Source organism: Chaetura pelagica, unplaced genomic scaffold (assembly GCF_000747805.2).
Source record: "Chaetura pelagica isolate M959 unplaced genomic scaffold, ChaPel_1.0 scaffold737, whole genome shotgun sequence".
Lineage (NCBI taxonomy): Eukaryota > Metazoa > Chordata > Aves > Apodiformes > Apodidae > Chaetura > Chaetura pelagica.
This window is the reverse complement of record NW_009953813.1, coordinates 1,487,785-1,512,828: the sequence shown is the minus strand read 5'-3', so window position 1 is coordinate 1,512,828 and position 25,044 is coordinate 1,487,785. Positions and strand designations below refer to the sequence as shown.

Sequence of the window (25,044 nt, the reverse complement as noted above, 5' to 3'; positions counted from 1 at the left end):
GTAATTATTGAGACAGGCACACTTTTAAATAAGGTTTAAGTAGTCAGATTTCTATTTAGCAAATTAATAATTGCAATTTCTGTCTGCATTCAGAGGCTCTTCCTAAACTGTGTTCTGAAGGTTTATACGTGCTCTAAATTGGTTTGTGGGCTGGCCAAGATACAGCTCCTGTCAAAGACTCTGCTGTCTGCCAGAGTAAGGATGGGGTTGAGGATGAAGCTTTCTCTTCTAGTGTTCACTGAAGGGTCTTAGAGATGGAGACTCTGGGGAGCTTTATGCTGAGTGTAACTGGTTTTTTGAGTATGGTATGGTCAGATCAACCTTCTGTTGCACAGGCATTTTTCTATGTGATCCTACCAGCCTTCCAAAAATGGGGATTAGGGAAGATCTGGAAGGTGCTGGCAGGAATGTGTAGGGACCAGCTTTGCCTGGTGAAAAACTGAGCTGGCTGATCTATGGCACTGTTCTCATAGGAAAACCTGAGCTGTGATTAATCTGGAGCCTCTTGGAGCCCCAACTGTGGATTGTGTTGTTTTCTGAGGATGGGGTTAGATTTGGTGTCCTGGTTGGGCTCATGGCAATTGAGCAGTGTCACATGAACTGGTACCCTGGTTCTGGGTGTAATTTGTAGCTCTGACATGGGAACTCCAATAGATGTGTTATGGTTTTAGGCTTTGATAGGAAAGAAGCTGGGCCACATCCCCTGAAAACTGAGGTGGCCCAGGCAGTACATGGTTACTGAGTTGCTCTCTGCCCTCAGTGCTGTTTCAGGACAGCAATTTTAAAGCCTTCCAGCAAATGAGGCCCATGCAGTTTTGAAGGGCTGCAGAAAACCATCTTGCAAGGCTGGCAAAGTTCAGCTTCTTTGCTCTGGGTGTCTGGGAGCTTGATTGAGAACTTACACTAACTAAAGAAATAAACAAAATATCAGATGCTGAATTATTGCAAGTATAGTCTGTTTCCTTCCGGTCATGGCCTGAGGGTCATTTTCCCCTGCTTTATAGTTAATGATCTATTACCTTGCTCTGGAAGAGCCATTCTTATATACAAAGCAGGGTTAAACTCTCTCTCTCATTCTATTCCTGTAACCAGCTCCAGGCCCTGTGGCTGCCTGCAACCCTCGGTTTAATTCTGGATGGCCTATTATCCTTCCTTCTCCTTCCTGATGATTTTTCCCTGCCTTGTCCTTTTATCTCTGCACTGCTGTCATACCCATCCTGGCAGTCTCTTCCTAACCCAAACTGTCATGTGTTAATTGCTCTTGATTTCCCCTCCATGCTCTCAAGGCAGTGCAGCCTAACAAGTCTGTGTGCATCAGCCAGGGCACAGTATATGACTGTATGTAAGCTCTTTGCTCACTGGGAGGGTGAAGTAAAGTGCATTTACCTAAACCACCTCCCTGATAATTTAATGTATTTTTATTTTGCTTTTGCAAAGGACTAAATAGGGACTGATTTTCTCCATAAATATAGGCAAAATAAGGAGTATGAGAAAGAGGTAAACAGCCTCTAATTTCCATTAGGAGAATGTTCCTTTGCTTTCCCTAATCAGGCAGGCAGCTTGCATACCCTTGAATGCCCAGTTGTACTCTAAGGATATTCCTACTCCAGTTCCTTCCAGGAGCAAATGTCTGTGCTGTGATTTATTCAGGAAGGCATTTTCCCCCCATGTCTCTGGTTCTTGTAGAAAATACTGGGCGTGCTTATAGCACAGTCACTAAAATAAACAGCAGTAACATCTCCTCTGCTTCCATTGACTTCTCCGTTCTGCCCCCCATCTGTTTTGTCCCCTGGAAGCCAGTGTAGCACAGGCACTTGCTGATATGCTAATCAGCAGCAGTGGTTTGATGACACGTTTGTTCCCAGTGGTTACAGCAGGTGACTGATAAGCGATTAACTACAGCTATTCCTTCTTCTGCAGAGGTAGGTCCTGTGTTCTACCAGCCATTGTGCACAAGGCCAGAGAAGAGACCAGTTCCCTGTAGGACTACAGCTGTGTTGAAACTGTTTGACCTGCATTCAGAGAGCTGAGTAGCTAATTCTGGCTGCAGGTTGCTCCACTCAGCTGTGGAGACCATTTATTGCATTGTTATAGGAGGTGGAGCAGTGAGTTTGACTGATGTCATCTCTAGTAGGACCTGAGAAAAAAACTTTCCAACTGAAGCACTGTGCACCTTGAAGCAAGTATTGTCCTGCATCAGTTGCCCATCTGAAAACCTGGAATAATAACATTTCTCCTCTCTGTTCTTCTTTGATCTATTTGCAGTATAACACCTTGTATGGGTTCTGGTGAAACCTGGCCTTCAGGTGGGGGATGCTGTTGCAATGTAAGCTGAGTTATAACAACATCACAAGTATTTGTTGCCTGCTTGGATTCTTATGTTACACCTGTCACTCTGGTACCTGGGCTCTCACAGTTATGCTGTGGCTTTGTCTCTCCTTCCTTTGAAATGTTGAGATGTTCTTTCCAGCTCTGCACTGTGTGCCTGGGGACTTATTTTCCTTTTTGAAGTGTGATAAGTGGTCTTTTGGCAGACCTGTGAAGTGGGCAACTGTGGCTTTGCAAAGGAGTTGGTTTCCCCCCCATTTCTTTAAAAAAGGCTGCAGACGATGCTGGAAATATTTTGCCTGAGACTGTTCCTATGTCTGTGTGTGTTTTTACAAGCTTTGTTTCAGGATTGGGAAAAAATGTCTACTTTAGGCAAGCTGAGGTTTTTGGGTGGCTAATCTTCTGTCATTTAGTCATTGCAGTGCAACAATGGCCTGGTGGATGTCCTGTTGTGAGCTTCCCTTCCAAGAGAGGTCAAACATTTCTCTCAGCTGTGATCCTGAATGTGAGGTGTGGTTGTGTCTTGGTTAAACCTTGTCATGTCTCTGAGGTCTCCAGCAGCACAAATCAGCTGACTACTGGGGATTTGGGCATGACAAGGACTGGATCTTGTCCCAAGGCTTCTGAGGTCACTGCAGCATGGAGGCACTCCAGGAATGGCTTCTGGCTGTCTCTTTTGCTTGTTCCCCAAACCCTGTGGCTCAGTTTGATTAGATGTGGTGCAAGGCACATCTTACCTGTCTCACCAGTGTGAGAGGTGCAGCACAGGGAGGGACCTGAGGATGTGGAGACCGGCTTGAAAGCTGCTGGGGGAGAGAGTGAACAATGAGGGAAAGTTGTGAATCAACACAGGTTATCTCACTTGGGATTATTCCTTCCCTGATATTGGTTTACTAACAGTGTGATTGCAGGGCTGATTTTCCTTTTTTGATATATAGGCAATAAGCACTGGGGTAGAAAAATAGAAACATTAAAATAATATGTTATTTGAGCAATAAGGTATGACAGGGCATGAATGATGGGACATTAATTCATGATGGTGTGTGAGTAGGCGAGAATTTAAATGTCATATGTCGGGCGGGCGTGTGTTTTATTGGAATTATTAAATTTTATTAGAGAACTAGGCGAGAGGGTGGAGCTTCCCCACCAACCCCCTCCCCTCATTTGGTGGTGAAGGGCTGAGCTGTGAGTTGTCAGATGCAAGAGGCCGTGGGATATTTACCAGGTTCCCGATAAGAGCCAGAGGTTTGTGTTCCCCAGGAGCGCTGGGCACCGGTGTCTGCAGAGCTGCTAGAGCCTGGCTCTGCCCCATGTCTGGTGTCCGTGTTTTTACAAGCTTTGTTTCAGGATTGGGAAAAAATGTCTACTTTAGGCAAGCTGAGGTTTTTGGGTGGCTAATCTTCTGTCATTTAGTCATTGCAGTGCAACAATGGCCTGGTGGATGTCCTGTTGTGAGCTTCCCTTCCAAGAGAGGTCAAACATTTCTCTCAGCTGTGATCCTGAACGTGAGGTGTGGTTGTGTCTTGGTTAAACCTTGTCATGTCTCTGAGGTCTCCAGCAGCACAAATCAGCTGACTACTGGGGATTTGGGCATGACAAGGACTGGATCTTGTCCCAAGGCTTCTGAGGTCACTGCAGCATGGAGGCACTCCAGGAATGGCTTCTGGCTGTCTCTTTTGCTTGTTCCCCAAACCCTGTGGCTCAGTTTGATTAGATGTGGTGCAAGGCACATCTTACCTGTCTCACCAGTGTGAGAGGTGCAGCACAGGGAGGGACCTGAGGATGTGGAGACCCGCTTGAAAGCTGCTGGGGGAGAGAGTGAACAATGAGGGAAAGTTGTGAATCAACACAGGTTATCTCACTTGGGATTATTCCTTCCCTGATATTGGTTTACTAACAGTGTGATTGCAGGGCTGATTTTCCTTTTTTGATATATAGGCAATAAGCACTGGGGTAGAAAAATAGAAACATTAAAATAATATGTTATTTGAGCAATAAGGTATGACAGGGCATGAATGATGGGACATTAATTCATGATGGTGTGTGAGTAGGCGAGAATTTAACTGTCATATGTCGGGCGGGCGTGTGTTTTATTGGAATTATTAAATTTTATTAGAGAACTAGGCGAGAGGGTGGAGCTTCCCCACCAACCCCCTCCCCTCATTTGGTGGTGAAGGGCTGAGCTGTGAGTTGTCAGATGCAAGAGGCCGTGGGATATTTACCAGGTTCCCGATAAGAGCCAGAGGTTTGTGTTCCCCAGGAGCGCTGGGCACCGGTGTCTGCAGAGCTGCTAGAGCCTGGCTCTGCCCCATGTCTGGTGTCCTCCGGCAGCCGAGACCCTTCCCCGGAACGTTCCCCGGGCCGCTCTGCTGGTGCCCGGGACCGCGCGGGCCGCGGGGACGCGCTTCAGCACCACGGACAGCGACGGGTCCTGCCCTGCACCCCCCCCGGGGTCCTGCCCAGCCTTTTGGCTTCTGACACAGATGCCCATCTTCCTGCCTGCAGTTGAGCTTCCTTGCTTCCCAGTCTTCAACCCAGACCAGCCCTTTCCTGCATGTGACTTGGCCTCTCTACCTCCCATCCATCAGAAGTTCAGGCCTCCAAGCCTCCAACCCAACTCTCCAGCCTTTTGGCTTCTCTGCCTGCAGCCCTGCCTCCCTGCTCCTCCCTGCCTCACAGCCATATCAGCTGTCACCTCTCTGCCTGCAGCCTAGAACCAGCCCTGCCACCCTCTCTAGCCTTGTCGAGCTTCTTGGCCCTCCCTCCCTCTCTGCTTGCAGTCTGGGCTCTGACCCAGCCTCCCTGCCTGCACGGAGACCTCCCAGCTTCCCTGCCTTTGGCTCAGGCCCAGTCTGCAGCTTGACCTCCCTGCCTGCCTCTTGGAACAACCCCATTCTCCTTCCAGCCCCAGCTGAGCACCCTGGGGCAGTGAGTGAAGCAATGGCTGTACACTCCTGGCTGTGGGTGCAAGATGGATGAAACCATCAGGTGTGAGCCCACCTGAGGGACAGCTGGCTTGGTTTCATTGCCAGCTGCACCGTTACTCTTCCATGTCTCCTGCTATGAAACCAGTCTGCTGAGACACCTGCTTGACAGATGCAATATAAACTTTCTGAACTGCAGTGGCTCCTGGCACTGGCTTTGTTCTGCAGCATGAATGGAGCTGTCTTGTAGCAGCACTACCCGCTGCTGTCTGTGGGTTTCTCACATGAGTAGTTCTCTAGGAGAACTGTCATCCAACCTAACTGCACCCGCAACCCCTGGGCTTTGGCTAAATGCTTGTTGTATCCAGTTGTGCATGTTGATAATTGTGGGTAATTTGCTGTCTCAGAACAAAGAAGGAATGCCTGCTGCAGTCTGAAGCACTCAGTGCTTCGTGGTGATTAGTTGTTTCATTTGAAAATATTCCTCACGGTGACCAATCTTGGCAGATAAAGTGTGGGTGAAAGATACTTCTCCTGCATAAGCACAACGTGGTTTGATAAGAGCAGGAAACATGTTGACTTCCATGTCCAGACACTCTTGTGGTTTTTGGCAGAGTTAATTGTCAAAGACAAAATGTGTTTCTGCTTTTGGGATGGTTGCAAGTGAGGAGTGCAGTGAGCAGGCTCTGCTGGGCTCTGACTGCACTGTCATCAGCAGTGCCCTGTCACCTTCAGCCAAGTGTGCCTGGGGCTGTGATGAAGCATGTCATAGCCCAGCTCAGGTGGAGGTGCAGGCAGGTCTCTGCTAGGAGCATTACTCCTGTCTGTGTGCATGGGTTCTGTAAACAGGAGTGTTTCTGCCCAAAAGCCTGTGCTTGTGCTCAGGTGCTCCCAGGGTTCTGCTGCCTCCCTGCTTTGCATTCCCACTCATGGGCCTCTGGAGGGAAGGAGGAGCCTGGTGCAAGGCAGCTCCCTGCTTGATGCTGTCTGTCTCCTGGGCTGAGTGTTTTTCTTGCTGTTTGATGAGGTGTAGCTGGAACACATCAGCCTTGTCTCCTGCTGTGGCCAGGAGCCTCTACACAGCATGGAAGGTGGCAGCTGCCATCTCCATACTGACAGTGTGGTCCCTTCGGTCCCCTGTACCCTGTGCATGCACCTCCCTGTGCCAGCCCACTGTCCAGCTCTGGTCCCTCGTGGTATCCAGCCACTGCCCCTGGGCCTGCTGGGGGTGCAGGTAGCCCTGCTCCCCACTGAGGTGGGATGAGTGCTGTAGGCTTTTATTTCATTAGCTGGTGTAAATGCTGGTCTTTGGCAGCAGCCTGCTCTTCTGAGCCCAGGAAGACCATATTTCCTTTTATCTATAATTTATTGGATTGTCAAGCCATAGAAGTTTTAATGGTAATAAGAAGTAAAGGAAATTTATTTATTCTTTGCAAAGGTGGATTTCATTCCAAGGATGTGGGTTTGGGGCTTGTTGGGTTGGTTTGGTTTTTTTTGCTCTTCTCTGGCAAGAGATGTTGGCTGCTCATGCTCCCTCCCAGTGTGTTCAAGTGATCTTCCCTGCAAAGTTCACCACTGCAGTTCCTGCTTGGCTCAGTGGCTTTCCAGCCCTTCTCCCACACAGGACCTGTTGGCCAAGTGAAATGGGAAAAGAGAAGCAGGGAAAATACAGTGAGGTGGGAGTATTCATGTGTTTGAGGAGTAATGAGAAGGAGAGTCACAAGTTCCCCATCTTTCACTTTCTCCTGCTGTTGTGCATCTCTTGCATCTGCTTCACATCCTCTGTGATGGATTTGACCGCTGAGGAAAAGCAGGGAAGGGCTTTTTTGGGATTGTGTAGCACTTGCCTTCTGTCAGCCTATAGAGCTGCCAGTGGTGAGTAGAGATAAAATGTGGATCCTTGTGATATAGAAGGACCAGGGGTCCTTCCTGAGGTATGGGAAGGCAGAGAGCAGAGCTTTGGATTGGTCAAGGATGAGTAGGATGTGACCATGGGAGGGACAGGGGCCAGTCTAGAGAGAGAGGGTTGCAGAGAAAGATTGGAGCAAGGAGTCATTAGGACAAAAGGTTGAAAGGGAACAGAAAGGGGATGGGGTGTACAAAAGGTGATGGAGAAAATGGATCTGGTGAGGAGAGGGAGTGTTGACTGGGGAAGGGAGGAAGCATGTGTGTGAGAGCTCTGTAGGAGAAAGCAAGTGCAAGGGAGAAATGTTTTGCTAGCAAATACTTGGAAACTGCCTCTCAATTAACCAGAACCTTCCTCTCCCCTTTGCTGTGGCTTTGGAGGCAATGTTAGAATCTTCCTAATTATTTTTTTTTGGACGAGTTTTGCAATCCTGATGATATTAATTATTCTTAAAGGTCAACAGCACTCACTTGAATCCCCTTCTGTTCTATCATGTAATCAGTTAATTAATTGGAAACCATTTAGCAGTGTCTGCTGAGAGCTTAGCCTACCTCATGCTCTGTTTTGCTATTGCTAGGAGATAGGTTTCTATGTATGTGTGCATATATTCATATTTGTACCCCTTTCATTCTTCAGAGGCTCTGTAGAACTCTTGGTACTGTCCCAGCCCAGCCTCTAGCACCCATTTTCAAGGCTGGCAAATTAGGGCTTAGGCACAACTACTTCCTTTCTCCTTATCTTACCCCCTGCAAGAGCGTTGTTTGAGATTATTTCAGGTTTGTTGATTTCTGGACATCCAAGTGGGTGAGAATTATTTTTTTAATATATATTTTATGCAAGAGCCCTCTGACAGCTGAGAACACAGCTCTAGTTCAGAAGGGAGCCAGAGGACCAGTCTCTGTCCCAGCAGCTCTGTGCTTGGTGTGTTAAAGTTGAGACCATTGTGGACCTTGTCCAGCTCTCCCAGTGCGTTTTGGGGCAACGTTCCAGCTGCAGTGGTACCTCTGGAACACCAGTCCTTGCTGTTTCAGTGTATTCAAGGAGAAGGTGGCAGGAAACATGCAGGAGCCTGGGACGGCATATATTTGGGATTTGATGTTACCTTGTCCTCAGAGATGCCGAGAAATGCCCCTTGGGGACAATTCTCCTTCCTGCACCATCTCCTTGCACTGTCTCACCACAGCACAGAGCTCTCTTTGCCCACACAGTGGTCAGTTTGCTCTTGGTCTGCTGGAAACCTGAGGAGGCAATCCCTGGTTCTTCTCAGCTTCCAGCTTGAAGAAACATGCAATTTGAAGCAAACAGGCAGGGTAAACACAGTCCCTCACTGCAGCTGTTGGCTGGTGACCCTTGTTCTCAATTAGAATACATCTCCAATGTTATTTCTATGTGCTGAAGCAGTAGAAAAGCCCTGTGTACAGTTATATTCCAGATCTAATGGATCCAAAATTACTACAGTTTGGAAGAGAAGGGATGTGGTAGATGCACAGCAGCTCTGAGGATGTCTCATCTGCAGGAGGGCAGCTGTGGAGAAGCGATCTTGCCTTTTGTAGGTTTTTTTCTTCTTTTTGAGCAGAAGACTGGCATGTTCCATGGATGCTGCTGGACTGTGCCCTGCAGGGGAACTGGCAGGCAAAGGGAAAGCAACTGCAGGGGTGACCCAGCTTTTAACCTTTCCTTGAGTCCTCTGAGAGCCCAGATGTCTTTGGAGAAGAGCAGTGGAACTGCACAAAGCACAGAAAAGACAAGTGTAGTCCAGAGGGTCAGATCCCTGCATCTGATCTGCCTCAAAGCCTAGAGGACAATATTACCCACATCTGGTGACAGCTTCCCATCTGTGCCCTGTGCTGAACCAAAACTATGAGCAACAACAAGCTGTGAGGGGTGGTTTGTCTCCAAACAAAGCTTCAAGCAGCTGGGAGATGCCTCAGAAAAGATGACTTGGAAAGTGTGGAAGTGTCATGGGGTTGGAGATGGCCTTTAAAATGGCCTTTAAAGTGTGCTGGGCTGGGATGCAGGCAGCAGCAGGAGATGACTTGCTGCATTGGCAGGGGTCATGGGAGGAGAGGTGGAGGGCAGATGTGTGGCTGGTGCCGGCTGTGGAGCCCTGTGGTGGAGGCGTGGTGCCTCCTGCCCTCCTGCTTGCTCTGCAACCTCTGTTTGGTGATGCATGAGCAGTGCAGGAGACCAACCCCTTCCACCTCCTTCAGCCCTGTTTTGGCGGCAGTTGGGATTTTACAAAGCAAGACTGCGCAACTGGGGAATGCAGAGTGGTGGTGGTTTGTCCTGTGGGACCTCCAGGGCTAGCAGGTGGGCATTGGAGTGTCAGAGCCACTTCTCGTGTGCCACCAGTGATGTTTCCTTGCTGTCCTCTAATGCAGGATGCTTTGAGTTTGGGAAATTATTGCAGATTTTGACTCTAGCCTTGGAACAAGAAGCAATTTGGGGAAAATGAGATGTTAATGTGATGGGACGTGCTGTGTGGCAGATGCCTGACAAGACACAGGACGGTACCTGTGGATATGATGGAGTTAATTACACTTCCCAGGCTCACAAAGGAAGATTGAAACTCAAAAGGCTTTATGATTTTGCTGTGTTTGATGTCAGTGAAGACCTGGGTGCTGCTAAGGGCTTCCTTGAGGAGCAGAATTGAGCTGTAGATAGTAGCAGACCATGGCTGCAGGACCTCTGTAAACTTACTCCTCCCTAGCAGAAATGCACATCTCCTAGTGCTGAGCCTGGGCAGGGAGCACACACAGCTGCTGGGACCCAGGAAATCTCAGGCTGACTGATGTAACACTGGATTTCATTCTGCTAACTCTGCTGTGGGTGAGCATGGCTTGTGGGTACCTGGCACTGCCTGGTGCTTTCGCAGGCTCCATCTCAAGCATGTCCTGCTGGGCTTTGTGCTGAGCTGCTGGAGATTTCAATTGAGTCTAAGATTGCAGAGCTTGATTTGTTGGGAGGCCTGTACTGCTGCAGCTTCTGGGACTTGCTGGAGTAATTTTAGCACATTCATTAAGGAAGGACAGTACATTTTTTCCCTTAATGAGCAAAGCTGCTTACTAAACAGGAAGAGGAGGGGGTGGAAAGGGAGGGCAGGCTGGGTGATGGGGAGTGTAACATTGCTTTTAGAGGTCACTGGAGTTATCTGGCAGGGACAAGCAAGCCCCAGAGTGAGTTTCCAGCGTTTCTCTGGTTCAAACCCAAAGCTTTAGCAGCTTACTTGCTACAGAAATGAAGTCTGGATGGAGCTATGTCTACACCTACAGCAGCATGTGAGGCTGCAGGCATCATCCTCACCAGCTCAGCACCCAGCTGAGCCCCCAATGAGCTGGGAGATGATGGGAAGCACCCACTGTGCCCAGATCACAGGAGATGTCAAACTACACCATGTCACTGGCATATCCAGTGCTGAGGACCAGAGCTGAGGTTGTGCATCTTGACTCACATTTCTGCCAGGCAGTCTCTTGTGCTCCCTCAGTCTTAGCTGCTCTGCTCTGTTAATCCTCCCCTGATCAGGATTTTCAGAGTGGCACTGTGTTATTAAAATGTGTGAAAAACATCTCCCATGCAGAAGTAAATGTGTCAGGTTGGAAACAAGGGCGAGTGGAGGATGGAGATGTGTGGAGGAGGGACAGGCATGGAGGGTCCCTCCCCAGCAGCAGTGTTTCTGCCTTTGTGTTGGGCTGAACTGCATAATATAGCTCACAGTTTAATTACAGGGGCTCTTGCTTGTTGGTGTCATTAATGAGGCATCCAGCTTAATTTAGCTGAATAAAAATGGCTTTAATAGTGGAAACACTTTTAGCTGTTGGGTAATTGAGGGAAGAGAGAACATGCTGTCTCCTTTGCACTGAAGGCCACTTATTCTGGGGTGCACAGATCCAGATTCCTTTTGTCCCATGTCCACTCACCCTTTTTGAAATGTAGGAGGGGGATAGATGGAGGGATAGAGCAAGAACTGAGACTCCACTGTTGCTCAGGGATAACATTCTGCCTTTGTGATCTACGTGAGGTTGCTGGTGGGGATATGGTATGATGAGCCACCTGAAAATCAGGAGGCTTAGGAGCACAGTTGCTGCAGCAGGAGAGTAAGTGGCCTTGAGCCTGAGTCTTGAGTGAGTTGGGTGTCCACTGCCCTCAGCCTGCTCCAGGTGAGGTCCATCCAACCTGCTCTTCCAAACTGACTTCCTTTGAAGCCTGCTCTGGAGGCAAAAAGGCTGCTGGCAGCTCTTTCTAGAGACTGTTTCTGTGGAAAATACCATCTTGTGAGTGAACATGTCCCATGGCAGAGAAGCAGTTTGAACGTGCTCCAGGAGCGCTGATGGCAAGTCTGTCCTGATAGAGACAGGCTCCTGTTTGCTGCTGTGAAATATGTAGGAAAGGCATTTTGCTTCCCTCCCCCTGTGTTTCCTTGATGCATGATGGGCCATATTTATTACAGGTGGACCTGATGCATGGGCTGCTTTAAAGGTTGTCTGGCATCTCTGCTACAGGACTGCCTGCACTGTCCTATAACTCTGCCAAATTTTAATTGTTCAGGCTGAAGTTTTCTGTGTGGTGTGTAAACTCCTGGCTGAATTATTTGTTATTTTTTTTAGTTCTTTCTATTTTCAAATAAAAACCTACTCAAACATTTGAAGTAGTGGAAAGGAGGAGGTGGATGCTCCTGTTGCAGAGCACCTGCACTCTCCTTTTGAGGAGGGGAAAAAACTGTCAAGGGGTAGGTTTTGCATGGAGGGCTCGATTTTGCTCCCTATTTAGGCAGAATAATTCTTGATCCAGTTTGAGGTGAGAAGTTTTGCAAAGGTTATTTGCATCTAGGTGAGAGGAGGAGCTGCAACCCTTGTCGGTATACTGGGGTTGGATGGGAGGATGCAAAGGCAGGGAGTATAATAGATTTGGGCATGGAGGAGGAAATTGTGGATGAGAAACACTTGGCAGTGGCTGGACAGCAATGAGTAGTGTGAGTCAGTATGCTGGGGAGAAGTGGCTGAGTGGGAGTGAAGGTAAATGGATTGGAGAGGTGAGACCTGGCACTGCCCAGCCACAGGCAGAGGAGGATGGGGGTTCAGGTCACTGCAAACCACAGGGATCTGGAGATTTGTGGCTTTGGAAACAGTAGTGGAAGGCAGAACAGGCAGCTGGAGCTAGGAGAGGACTAGTCCTGGCTGGGGAGAGCCTTGATTTTCCCCAATATTCTCCATTTATGCACTAAAAAGTACTGTGAAACTCAGTGAGTGCAGCCAAGGTTCGAGCATGGGGGGAACCTCTCAATGCAGAACAGGAGTTACAAAGTGCTGGAGCTGGATTCACCCATGAAGCTGTAATTTAATCTCCTTGTGTGCATGTACTGCAGTACTGTTTCTAATTACACAATCACATACTGTCTTTCCTGGGAAACCTGCCCCATCCGGTGCATGGATGGATCTATTCTGGAGGGAAATCAGTGCTTTGCAGTGAGGTTGTTCTGTAGGATTTCCAGATCTTCTGTGAAAAAGTCGGCAGAGGTACCCTTTGCACATGGAAACTCAGTCATGGCACCTGACCTTTGGAGTGTTTGGCTTTGTGACAATAATCATGTGTTTTTAATGTGTGTTGATGTGTGCAACCCCTTTCTGTCTTTGTGCTGAGATCAGGGACCTTTGCAAGGGCCCATTGCAAGGACTTTCCTTACATTTTCAAGTGTCCAAGGTGTCTGTTTCCAATGACAAACACATTCCTCTTCCTGTGTGTCCTGGCCAATCTGAAACCGAGCCATGGGTGCATGTCCTCCCTGACTAGCTCTGCAGAAGTCAGTGGTCAGGTTGGACTGGACACTGACTTTGCCCTTTGAGAGCAGAGTCTCCTGCCAGATGTCTGCAAGCGAAGACCCGGCCCCTCTGCCTACTTCTTGCTGTGGTTTGTTGCCTGGGGGGAGGGAGGAGGTGGTAGGAGTGGGTTTCCAGGGACTTTAGGAGACAAGAAGTAGAGCACATCTGGTTGGCAAAGCTCCTTGCATTAGTGAGGATGTTTCCTTTCTCCATCTCTGTGTCCTAAATTGTAATAACACGATCACGCTATTTTTTGATTCCCTTATTTGCGTGGAAAGCCTGTTGTTTTTTCTCTTCTCTTTCAGAATCCAATTTTCTCTTGACATTTCTGCCTAATGTAGCAAAACATGACCTTTGAGAAAGGACATTCCAGCAAGATTCACTCCCTCCTCTGCATTTCTGCTCTCTCCCACATCTTGCTGTCTCTCATGCATCCCCCTTTACGCTTCCCTCTTCTCCCTGGCTTGGGGGAGGGAGTTGACTGTCTTGCTTTTCAGTAGCAGTGAGTTGCTCCTTCCCCTCCTACTTCTCATCTGTCTTTGCAAAGTTTCCAGGTGCTCAGTGCTCCAGGGTGGATAAAAGGAGTTTTGTGATATTTTTTTCTTTCTTCCTGCTTAGCTTCACCTGCTATTTTTGCTGCTTTTCTAAACTTGATTGCAGGCAGTTTGTCTACAGCTGTAGGAATGGTGGGATCTTAGTCATGTGAAGTGAGGCACCCGTGGTTTGCCACCGTTTCCACAGCAGGGTAGTCTGATGTGAAGCAGAGCCAGAATGTAATGATGCAGCCCTGTGCCATCCTGGTGCTTGGGCTTGTTCTTCTGCTAGGAGAGCCTTTGGGACGATGGCTGGAGCAGGAGCTGCAGCAGCTGCCCCACTCACAGTTGCAGGTCTTTGGGCTCTGCAACAACCCTTGGTGGCAAGTGGAACAGGACCGGAGTGGCTTTTTCCCTCCTTGGGCAGCTGGGCTGTGCCCTCTCTGCACTTGCCCAACATGTGCCCTTACCTGACATAAGTCGATAAATGATTCTTTCATCCCAGATCCTCATGCATCAGACCAGATGCCAGAGGCTGCTGGAGCCATTCTGGGATTTATTGACTTAGTTTTGGGTCATTTCTGCAAATCAGACAGGAGCTGTGGGCTGGACTGCTGACTGTCACCTCTGTGCCACCTTGTCCTGCACCTCCTCTCTGGCCAGACAAGAGTTCAGTGGATAACCAAGTGGTTCACGCCTCTGGCCCTTCACTGCTCTTCCCAGCCTGCAGGGCTGAAGCAAGAGGGCACCTGCAGCATGGGCAGCTGGCAAAGGGGAGGGAACTGATGGGAACAGGGCTACATTCAGCAAAGGATGTGAGGTATCATCTCCTGTGGTTTCTGGAGGGCAGCATAGATATGGGAGGATTTGGGTCTCTGCCAGAGGATGTGACCACCCATCCCTCTGCTCCCCCATGGGTTGGTCTCTTGATTGGTGGCTCTCAGAATGACCAGGGTCCTCAGGAAGGCTGCCAGCTATGGGAAGTGTTGTCATTACCATCTTTTCACCCAGGGCTTTTCTCTTTCTCTGTCTTCTCCCCACTTAGTCTGCCCCAACACGTTTATTCTCTTTTTCTTTTAGTATAACTTGAGTTGATTTTATCCTCTTTTGATCCTCTCTGGCTTTCAGCTGCAGAGGAGATGTCTGCTGGGTTGCAAAGCCCTCTCAGGTAGATGAGATTTATGTTTTTGCAAGTTTGGGCAGATGGAGTGAGGGATGGGGAGCTGCTGGCCGCTGTAGCGGTGGGACCCCTGGGTGCAGACAACACACAGCCATGCTGGGACACTTTGAGCTCACAGCTACTGCAGATCATGCAGCAACACCTTGGGTAATCATCATGCTGTCACTTTAACCTGTTACTATTTTTAACACGATGTTTGTGCTCCATTTTTTTTGCTCAAGGTACGTAATTAGACCTGCTCTTTCTGCTCGTGGTTGGTTGAGCTTCAGATTGATGGGCAAGGATAAGACAAGTCTTGCTCTGTTTGAATTTTTTTTTGCACCAAATGGCATGATATCAACTGTGTTCCCCCTTGGAAAAAAAAAAAATAAGGAAAATCAGATGCTTCCATTTGAGTTCATTCTCATGAAAATATCTCATTATGAAATCTAAACTTGGGTCCTTAACTGCTTGACAGCCTCCTGCAAAAGAAGGATGGTGAGCTCTGGGGTGGTGGTAGGGCCATGGGCAGGAGGAATTATTTACTGTGACTTTTTTTCTTCCTTGTTAATTTTCAGAGACCTCTCCGCGAACCGGCTCACCACTCTGTCGTGGCAGCTCTTCCAGACCCTTCGGCTCTTTGAACTGTAAGTCCCACCTGGAGGAATCTCCAGGGAGAAGAGGGGAGGCTGAGTGGAGGAACCATTTCCAAATAGAGCTATTTTTGAAGCCTGTGAATAATTACCTAGAACTCCAGTGGGCAGCACCATCCTTAGGAGGCTTTCATGGGTACGGGAGCATCAGAGCAGAACTGCTTCTCTTTTAACTTCACAGCAGCTGGCTAATTAATGTCGGGATGATGAACAAGCCATGCTTGGAGTAGTAAACGGTTGACTAACTCTGGGAACACACTAGAAATACTTAGTAGGCCAGATCTTGAGTGACTCTTCTCAAATCCTTGTTCCTCCTCCACCGCGGGGTAAGGATAACTGTTTTTCCTTGGCTCATGGATATGCTTTACAAGTCACTCCTACTTTTTAAGCCTCCTTTGCTCTCCAGCTATTTAGGCACCACCCAGTTCCAGTGTTGGAGATGAGATAGTATCTCTCCTGGGGCACTGGTGGCCTTCAGCCTGCTGAATTATTGATAGAGCATTCCATGCTGTGCTTGAAGAGTAAGTGGACATGAAATCAATGGAGCATTGCCCTGATGACCTGTTTTGTTGAATTTTAGAAATAGTTGTTTGGTGGGTATAAAAAAATATATATATGTAGGATTTGTCCCAGAGGATCCTGGGAAGCTCCATTCATCCTCACTGATGATCAATAGAGCTGTAAGGTAGAAGTGACTTATGAAAGAATAAAGACAGTCTTTCAAGTGGGAGTAAGTGTGTTATCACTGATGTTACTGCAGTGTATTTTATTTCTGTCAAATTGTTAAATGAAAAATACTAATAGTGATATTAGAAAATGGAGAAACACCCTTCTGATGGGGAATCTGCTTGCAGAGTTAAAATGCTGAATTTGGAATTAGTCTCCTTGCTGATTACAGCTCCAAATATTTTTCAAGCCTGGCTCTGGTTTCAAGTTTAATAGGATGAGTCATTTGTATTCTTAGACCTTTACTTATTGTCATTGCACTGTCTGGAAAAACTCAGATTGATGGTTGTTACCCAAGAGAGACCCAAGAGTGGAGGAGCAAATGGGGCTGCAGTCCTGAGCTAGAGGCCCTGGCAGGGCCTGGGGTGATCATGAGCCTGCAGATTGATGGGAATACTTCATTGAGGCCCATTTTTATGTGGCTTTGTTTCATTTGGTCATGTTTTTTTCTTCAGGCACATCCCAGGTCTGCCAGCCCAAATTGGGCTTAAAAGATCAATACCAAGCACAAAGGAAATTGAGGTGCTGCTGTTTGGGCAGCAAAGTGCACTTGTTCCCACTTGATGAATAATAGAGTTGGGTTGTCCTGCTGTGGTGATTCTGACAGGGAAGCTGGTGGCTTGGGGTGGCTTTGGTGTCAGCAGAGTCACCTGGGGCCAGTGCTCTGCAGCCTGGCAAACAGGAGGGAGCTGAATTACTTGGCTCTGGTTGGAGCTCTGCTCAGAGTGGTTTTCTTGGAGTTAACAAGCCCTAGTTGATGAAAGAAATGCAGATAGAAATGTGGGAGAAAACAGTAATGCAGAGAGAAAATGTGGATAGAAATGCACAGCCATATCAACCATGGCTGGTTGATAGGAAGGGGTGATGGGGTGGAAAAGCAGCACTGATGTGTGGTGTCCACAGTGTCTTATGGGGAAGCTTCACACCAGGTGAGGCTGGAGGCTGGGCCAGACCTCTCCTGCCACCATGCTGCAAAAGGGGTCTTGGAAACCACCCCCTGGCTCCAGCTCCTGTGATCAGCTTAGACCTACAGATGTGTGTAGCTTCAGGGTCTGGCTTCCTGTTGGCTGGGCTGGAGGAAAAGCCTGGTCAAATGAATTTTTTCTGAAGAATTGTTTTGTCACTTGTGCTTCCTGATGAATGTTCTTCTCTGGCTCCTTATCACTAGGGTCCCTTCATCCTTGTGCACATAGGTAGGGTGGTCAGTACTGGAATAACAGGATTATGCTGTTCCCCAAAGCATAACACAAGAGGGATATTTTAGTTAATATCTGCTGGGACATTGGTGTTAATGGGGCAGGGTGATGTGCCTGGAGTGTCCTCCCTGGAGCTGTGAGAACATCCTGATGAACTTTGGATTTGTTTGGGAGAAAACATCATGGAGGTGTAGCCTGAGTGATGGGCTCTGAATAATCATTCACATAAAGATATTAAGAGTTAAGATAAAGACATATTATCTGCTGTAGGGTGGTCACAGTCCTGAGTGCTAGAAGAATGGGACCTGGTGATGAGGAAAAGCAAAGATGGGGAGAAATTAGTAATAGATGTGCAAAAGTGGGAAATATGGTGGGTTTTTTTCAGAAACAGAGAGGATGGTTGAGTAATGTGCAAAAGTGGGAAATATGGTGGGTTTTTTCAGAAACAGAGAGGATGGTTGAGTAGAAGACAGTTTTTTGGCACACTGGGCTTCAAGGAGACTTGCAAAATCTGGGAAGGAGACAATACATGTCCCACATAAAGTGGTTCTGAAGCACTGGTGAAAGCTAGAAAGGGAGTTGTAGACTGACATTAGCCAAGGACTTGAAGTTGAGCCAGAACACTAGGGAAAGGAACAAGGCAGTGAGCAGCAGAGGTGGGTGCAGAGGCAGCAAACCTGAGGAACCCAGACTGAGCAGCAGCACTTGTGCATGGTTGTGGAGAGGTCACAAGACACTAGAGACACACAGATACTGGCAAGAGTCTGTGCTTCCTGAGAGGGTTAGCTCTACAGGAAAGGTAGGTGGGACAAGCACATGTAGGTCTACAATAGTTCTCCAGAGGCACCTTATATTGAGTACTGGTGTCCCAGTGCTACCAGGCATGTGGGGGTTCAGAGGGAGGACAGTCATGAAAAGCAAAGCTGTGACTTGCAACAAGGCAGCTGGGAGCAGCAGAACATGCTGGAAGGGAAGTGATGAGAGGATTGTCTCCAGGGGAGTGTTGGGAAGAGAGGAACTACAACTGATGGAACATGGAGATTGCCAGGGAACATGAGACTTGACAAAGCCACTCATGGTGAACATGGAGCAGTAAAGAATGAAAGACTAATGGGAAGATCATGCCATGCTACAAGAGTCAGCAGGTGGATGGGAACTTGGGGCTTCAAACAGCTGCCTGGTGGCATTCAGGGCATCACAAGCTCAGGAAGGGGTTATTACTTTAAAGCAGAGTTTTTTCTCTTCAACTGATCCCAGCTTTTCCCCTGCTGACTCACTGAAGAAAGGATGGCAAAAATAAGGCACAGTTCCAAAGAATATTATCTCTTTCTTCTGGCCAGAAGTAAGGCTTGGAATGGTTTCCAGTAACTCCAGCCCTTATTTGCACAGGACAGGTTGACCTTGACCAGCAGGGTTTGGGCCAATGTGTGCACAGCTCTTCCTAAGTCTGAGCTGAATGTGTGCAGGGAAACATCCAACACATGCAACAGTTCATAAACTTTGGACTCAGTCTTTCTCATCCAGAAGTCACAGCTGGTTTCCTCTGTCGTGTCCTTGGCTTCCTTTGTCATGTCCTCAGAGAGCTTAGGGCTGACATTTCAAGAAATCCCTTCCCGGAAAGACCTGAGGCTCTGGATCCAATTACATCTTTGGTTGTACAAACCCTTGTAGTTCTGAGCATCTTGCAGCTCTGCCCAGCCCCTCAGCATTTCTAATGCCAACAGCCCCTGCCAGCTTGCCCTGCAGTGGATTTCTGCAATGCTCCAGCCAGAGGCTTTGGTGGGGATGGGGCATAGCACATATCTGTTAATGTTAGGAGCCCAACTTAACATCATCTGTGCCTCTAGATTAAAAATATTGCTGCCAACAGTCACACTAATAGAGTTGTAGTTAGACACTGGGTACTTGCCTGCTCTCTGCATTAGCTAATCCCACTGTCAGGCATGATGTGTTGCTCCCTGTCTCAGTTCTTCCCTCTTTATTCCATCTCTTTCTGGCAGGGCTTTGGAAAGAATAGTTTTGGCTGGACCCCCAAGAGAAGCCTTGGTTTTGGGAAATAAATAGAAATAGAAAACAATATAGATCTTGTTCTCTCTTTGGGTGCTTTTTGGTTTTCAAACTTAGGAAAACAGTCTCAGTCCTGAGGTAGGAGAGTGTTTTAATTGCAAGTGTGTGAAGCCTTGGCAGCACTTTTATGGGAAGCAAAACAGACACATGGCAAGGATTTCCACTGCCCTCTGAGAGGGTTTAGCTGCAGAGAGCTTTGTTTTAGCTGATGACTGGGGAATTGTGGGACTAGGTGTGTATCTCATTTCACTGTCTAGCCTGAAAACAACCTGCTCCATGTGTGTGAAGTCTTGTTTGTTGTAGTATGTCCTGGGATCTCTCTCCTGCACTGGTCCACCCTGGTGTAGGCTGTCCAGGCAGTTTTGGGAGGCAACAGGTACAGCTTTCTTTGAGGAGTGAAGCTGGGCTTAGCCAGGCACCTGTGGCTCTGACTTGGTGTCTGCATGGCTCCAGGCGTTCAGCTCTGTCATCATCCCCTTAAATGACAGAACATGATTGTCCCTGTTTTGCTCTGTCCCAAACATAAGCCCAAGAGAGTGCCTGCTTTTGTGAAGGGCTGTGCCTGGAGCACACCCTGCTGCAAGCCTGTGCTTCGCCTGGGGCTGGTGGATGACTCTGGCTCATGCAAAAAATATCCTTCAGGTCTACTGGTCCTCTCCAGGAGTAAGCTGTGCCAGATATCTCATGAGAAGGAGCCCCTTGCCTGAACTCTCACTGCAGTGCTACTGCACCTATTTAGCACATGACAGCAGCAAAGACCTCTTGGCTGCCCTGCTGTGCCTTTCAGCACCAGTTTTTGTCCTTCCTGCTGTGATGGGAGATGTCTTTGCAGCACATGGTGGTGCCTTCTGGCCCTACAGTGGGTTTTGGCCAAAGGGCATCTTCTGTTACCCGAGGTGATTCTTCTTCTTGAGGAAAGAGGAAGGAGGAGGTTGCAGGTAGTGGAAGCAGAAGTCATGGCAGGAAGAGTTATCAGGAGCTACAGCTCCTAGTGATGTCTGGGAATATCAATGGCATCTGAGGAGGTTCAGATTTTTAGGAATGTGGAGGACAGTGTGAGCATGGAAATCCCTATGTACTTCTCTAGAGAGCCAGCTGGCATGGAAGGGTGGGCAGCAAGTGAGGAGGAAGGGCATGTCCCATGTGTCAAGAATGCTTTTGCAGTGTGTGTTTTATAAAATGATTGCCTGTTTCCATGTCCCTTCTACCCCTGGTGCGAGGCCAGCTGCTGGTGGCACTTGGCATATCCAGCTAGTGATGGGAGTTAATTTGTGCAAAAGCCCCTCTGAGGGGTCTTGATTCGAGTGAGTTACATCACTGATGCTGGGGCAAGTCGTGGGTAAGTTCTGCACTGGAGCCCCTTGCTTCTGCATTATTCATGGCCCTTCATGAATTAGCAATGGGCAGCAAACGCTGCTGTCGGTTCCTTAGGGAGCTGCCCTGAAGTGCTGGGACAGCAGCTCCTCCCCACCAGCCTCCTTCTGTGAGGATGATTGCAATGGAGCAGAATTTCTCCCCTATTGCCTCTAAGCTCCCTCAGCTCCCTGCCAGGCCCCAAGGTATAACTCTGGTTACCTGCTTTGCTGGTACCTGAGCCCCTGGCTTTTACCCACATCCTGCTGGGTAGCAGTGACCTTGGGAGAATCCCGAGGAGAATGTGGATTCATAGCCATGCTGAAGAAGTTGCAAAGCCTGTGTGAGGCACTGGAAGCAGCTGTCATAGCATGCAGGGAGTACCTCATCATTTGAGTCCCACCAAGTCATTGTGCTAATCTGCTCTGGTGTGTTAAATTTAGTGCTTTGGCCTTTGAGTCACTTGTCTGAGCCTTGTACCTGCCTTGCAAGGGTTTAGGTGCTTTTAATGGGAAAGCAATGAACTAATGAGAAGCTACAGAGTGAAGTTTAACTCTGTGTTTGTTCTTAATAATAAAAAAAAGGTCAGATAGCATCTTTTTCTATGAGAAGATTCAAAGTGGCATCACCAAGGTTCAAGTTTAAGACTCCTGGGTGCTACGAGAAGATTCCTTCTTGTCCCTTCTTTTCTAGTATTATATGGATGAACCAGCAGCTACACATATTTGGAAAGTTGTTTCTAAATCCTGCTAGTTGGTGTAATTAATTTTGTAAAAGCAAGCATGAATTTTGCAGTAACACATGGAACAGACCAGAAAGCCACCTTTCCCCTGTATGGCAGGGGGATCTAGATGTCACGTGAAGCAATGATTTGACCTTTGGAGCTGCTCTTCTGCTTTGGGGTGACTGAACTCACCTTTTGCACTGCTGGTTCCTCTGCTCCCTGCTTTATTTTGCTTCACAGTTAAGTGGGGAGATATTTTGTTTGTTCAGGCTGTATGTCCTGTTTCACTATCATTGCAACCCACACTGGTAACTCAGCCTGTACTGGCTGAGCACTGGATTTTCCTCCCTGTTGGGACCTGCCCTCCCTGTGTCTCCACAGAGAATTGCAGGGCTTTAAACATGTAAATGAAATGGTTAATAGGCTGGAAAATCAATTACAATAAATATTCCTGGTATATAAACTATGTGTAAATGTGTTTTAAATGAAGTACATTAAAGACAGTGCATTTTTTTTCCATTTCTCCTGGCCAGGTCAGCAGGGTCTCAGCACAGAGCTGTCTGATTTGATTAAAATGCATGATACTCTGCCCATTAGCTTGTGTCCTGAGTCATCAGGAGGCTGTTCTTGTACAAGGTGCTTAAGAGAAAAGTCATCAGCTTCCCTGAGTGCTCGTAGGGACTGGAAGGTGTGACTTTCCCAGCAGGGTCTTGGACCCATGCTGAGGTGGGATTTGTAGGCATGACTCAATTTTTTAGGGCAGTGAGGAGCTGCCTGCTGCTTTGCTGAGGGGTGGATGGTTTGGCTGTCTGGACAACATTGCTGTGGAACTAAGCTGCAGATGTGCAGATCTTGCAGTGAAAGATGTAGCATGTACCTGTGTGTTGCCCTGGGAGATGTAAAACCTTGCGTGCGTGTGTGAACGCATGGATGTGTAACTGTGGCCTCTCTTGAGTCAGGAGAGATGTGAACAATGTTAAACCAGATGTGAACCAGGCAAATAAAGTGGAAGAGATTATCCCCTGGCTCAAACAGTCACTCCCCTTGCCACCTACACGATGGCTGTCCTTGGAAAGCCTGGAGCCTGGTGATGGCCCTACTTGTCCTTCCTCACCCCACCATCCTTTCTCACCCTCTCTCTGCCCATAGGAGACTAGAGAGGAACCTTTTTAACTGCAGCTGTGACATCCGCTGGATCCAGCTCTGGCAGGAGAAGGGTGAAGCAAACCTGCAGTACCAGGAGCTCTACTGTATGAACATGGATGCTGCCATCATCTCTCTGCAGGAGATGAATATCACCCAGTGTGGTAAGGTGCAGCCAGGGCTGGGTGTGGAGGAGACCAGGGGAGTGCTGGGAGGGAGCCCTGCCATACCCAGCACCTCTGGTTCAACCAGAGAAACCAGGGGAACCTGGTGCTCACGTGATCCCACTTTGTGGTCAAGTAAAAGATGACTGAAGCTGATTTGGAGTAGTTTATGGATTAAAACCAGGTTATCTGGGTAAATGTGGGTCTGCTGTTACTGTATTCAGGAAAGTATTGGATGATTTGGGACATTTCCTTCCCTGAAATGCTGTGAAGGATGTCACAGCTGCCAGTGTGTGTGTGGTGAGTCTACGTGGTGTCTTGATAAAGGATGTTTCATGTTGCTCTACCTCTGTCTAAAAAATCCTAGAAAGAGCATATCATTAAAAGATGCTGCTACCTTATCTTTCATGGTTATTCTTAAATACATATGTGTTCATTTTCTTTTGTCTTAGTTTTTTTCTGTTGAAAGCCCATGTCTGTAGGGAAGAGGCAGGAGTGACTTTTTGTCTCTTTCCACTTCTTTATGATGTTTAAAAGACCAGTGGCCCCAGGAGCAACATGAGGCATGTTTAATAGTCATCCCTTTACCTTCACCTTGCTCACACATCAGCTGCCTGTTTGGTGTCAATTTTTGCTCTACTATTGATATTATTGGAAAGCATCCCTTGCAGAGTAAGGGGAAGGAGGTGTCTCTTCAGCAGAGCAATTGAACTGTCTGTGTGCAAGCAGCTGTCAAGCTCATGGGCTGAAAGAAGGAAAACCAGAGGTTTTATTTTTCTGATAATTGCCTTCTGTTCTAGGAATTTGGGTTATTTTTTTTTTCTTTCTTATGGCAGTAGCAGACAAGCAGCATGCACTTTTAGATTTGCATGACTTTTTTTTCCTCCCCAAGTTCATGATGTCCCTTTATTAAATTCTGGAAATTGGCCAAACTGTGCCTGCATGTGGATGAACTAAAAAGGTTTGAGAGTGTGCTGTAATTTCCTCCCCACATGGGAAGAATAATCTGCAAGGATTAGAGGAAAAAAAAAACCCACAACCCTAGGGATCAGGGACAGGAGAAGGTGACTCTGTTGACGGTGATATTAAACTGGAGGTGACAGCAGGGTGCTGGTTTGGGAACACGAATGTGATGATGTGCAGGGTGGGCATTGACCTTGCAATCTCTTGGAAGGGCGTTGATCTGCTTTCCTCCAGAGAAAAGTCTTTCTGTTCTGGCATTGAGATGATTCCAGGGATGTTGCAACAACACTCCATTGGTATTTGTCCTTTGTTGCTGAGGGCTGACATAGCTTGGTGTAACCATGTTTGGTATCAGCTCATGCTGGAAAGATGGTGTGTGTCCCTGTTGTTTCCCTCTCTGCTGATTCCTGTCACCTATGCAGCTTTGTCAGGCCTTGACTCCTGCCTCCTTTCTTCTGGCATCCCCTCAAATCAGTGCAATGTTGCTTCCTCCTGATGTACCTCCCTGATGGCAGTGAGAGGATGTGTATCCCTATCCATGACTGTGGGTTGATGTGATGAATGCTGCTGGCCTGTGATGAGAAGGGACTTCTGGCCAGTACCCCCCTACCCAGTTTGCCTCTACAGTGAGCCCAGGAAGCCTCCCCCATGTAAGAAGGCTGTTTGCCCTTCTTGCAACCTGCACTGTCTTGTTTCACGTTGTAAGGGTACTTGGCACCGGTGGCAGCAAGTAAGGAAATGGTGTAAATCAGAGCCACCATAAATCAGTGAATCTCTGCTACCACCAAGGAAGAACAAGGGCACCTTTTATTAGAGAGCTGCAGTTAATATGAGGACACATCCTTGGTCATCTCTTGATTGTTATAAATTAGAGGGACACTATCCTTGCCCAGAGTGCTGGGCACTCTGTGCTTTGTCCCTGGAGGTGGTAACACTTTGGATCCTCTCCCAGCACATGCAGTGTTCCTGTCCCAGGCGACTGCCCTCAAGAGCAGCTTCTGTGGGAGTAGAAGAGATGGAGAAGGGGGGGTGTTGTGTGAAGAGTAAAGCAGCCAGAACTGGACACCAGTTTGAATCTGAGTGTGATGGGAGTCTCTGTTCAAGTGGCATATCTCCAGCATCCACACTTTCCCTCATCTTCATGCCATTACGTCCTGCTGCTTATCCCTGGGTGCTGGAGGCTGATTTTGGGAAACAGCTGGGCAGAATCTGGGTCCACGTGTGTGCACCCTGCAGCTGGCTGTAGCAAGGGCTGCTCCACACCTGAGCACCTTGGTGTCTGGCTCTTCTAGACCTCCCTGAGATCAGCGTGAGCCACGTGAACCTGACGGTGCGGGAAGGGGAGAACGCTGTCATCACCTGCAACGGCTCGGGCTCGCCCCTGCCCGA

The 25,044-nt window shown here is 48.0% G+C and overlaps 1 protein-coding gene across 1 annotated transcript in view; it reads left to right on the top strand.

Moving 5' to 3' along the window:
* The window catches only part of NTRK3 (neurotrophic tyrosine kinase, receptor, type 3), a 213,549-nt gene that overhangs the window by 40,717 nt on the left and 147,788 nt on the right, over positions 1-25,044 (top strand). Inside the window, 3 exon segments of the mRNA XM_010001306.1 lie at positions 15,245-15,313; positions 22,535-22,692; positions 24,948-25,044. Of these exon segments, the coding sequence (XP_009999608.1) occupies positions 15,245-15,313; positions 22,535-22,692; positions 24,948-25,044 (324 nt within the window).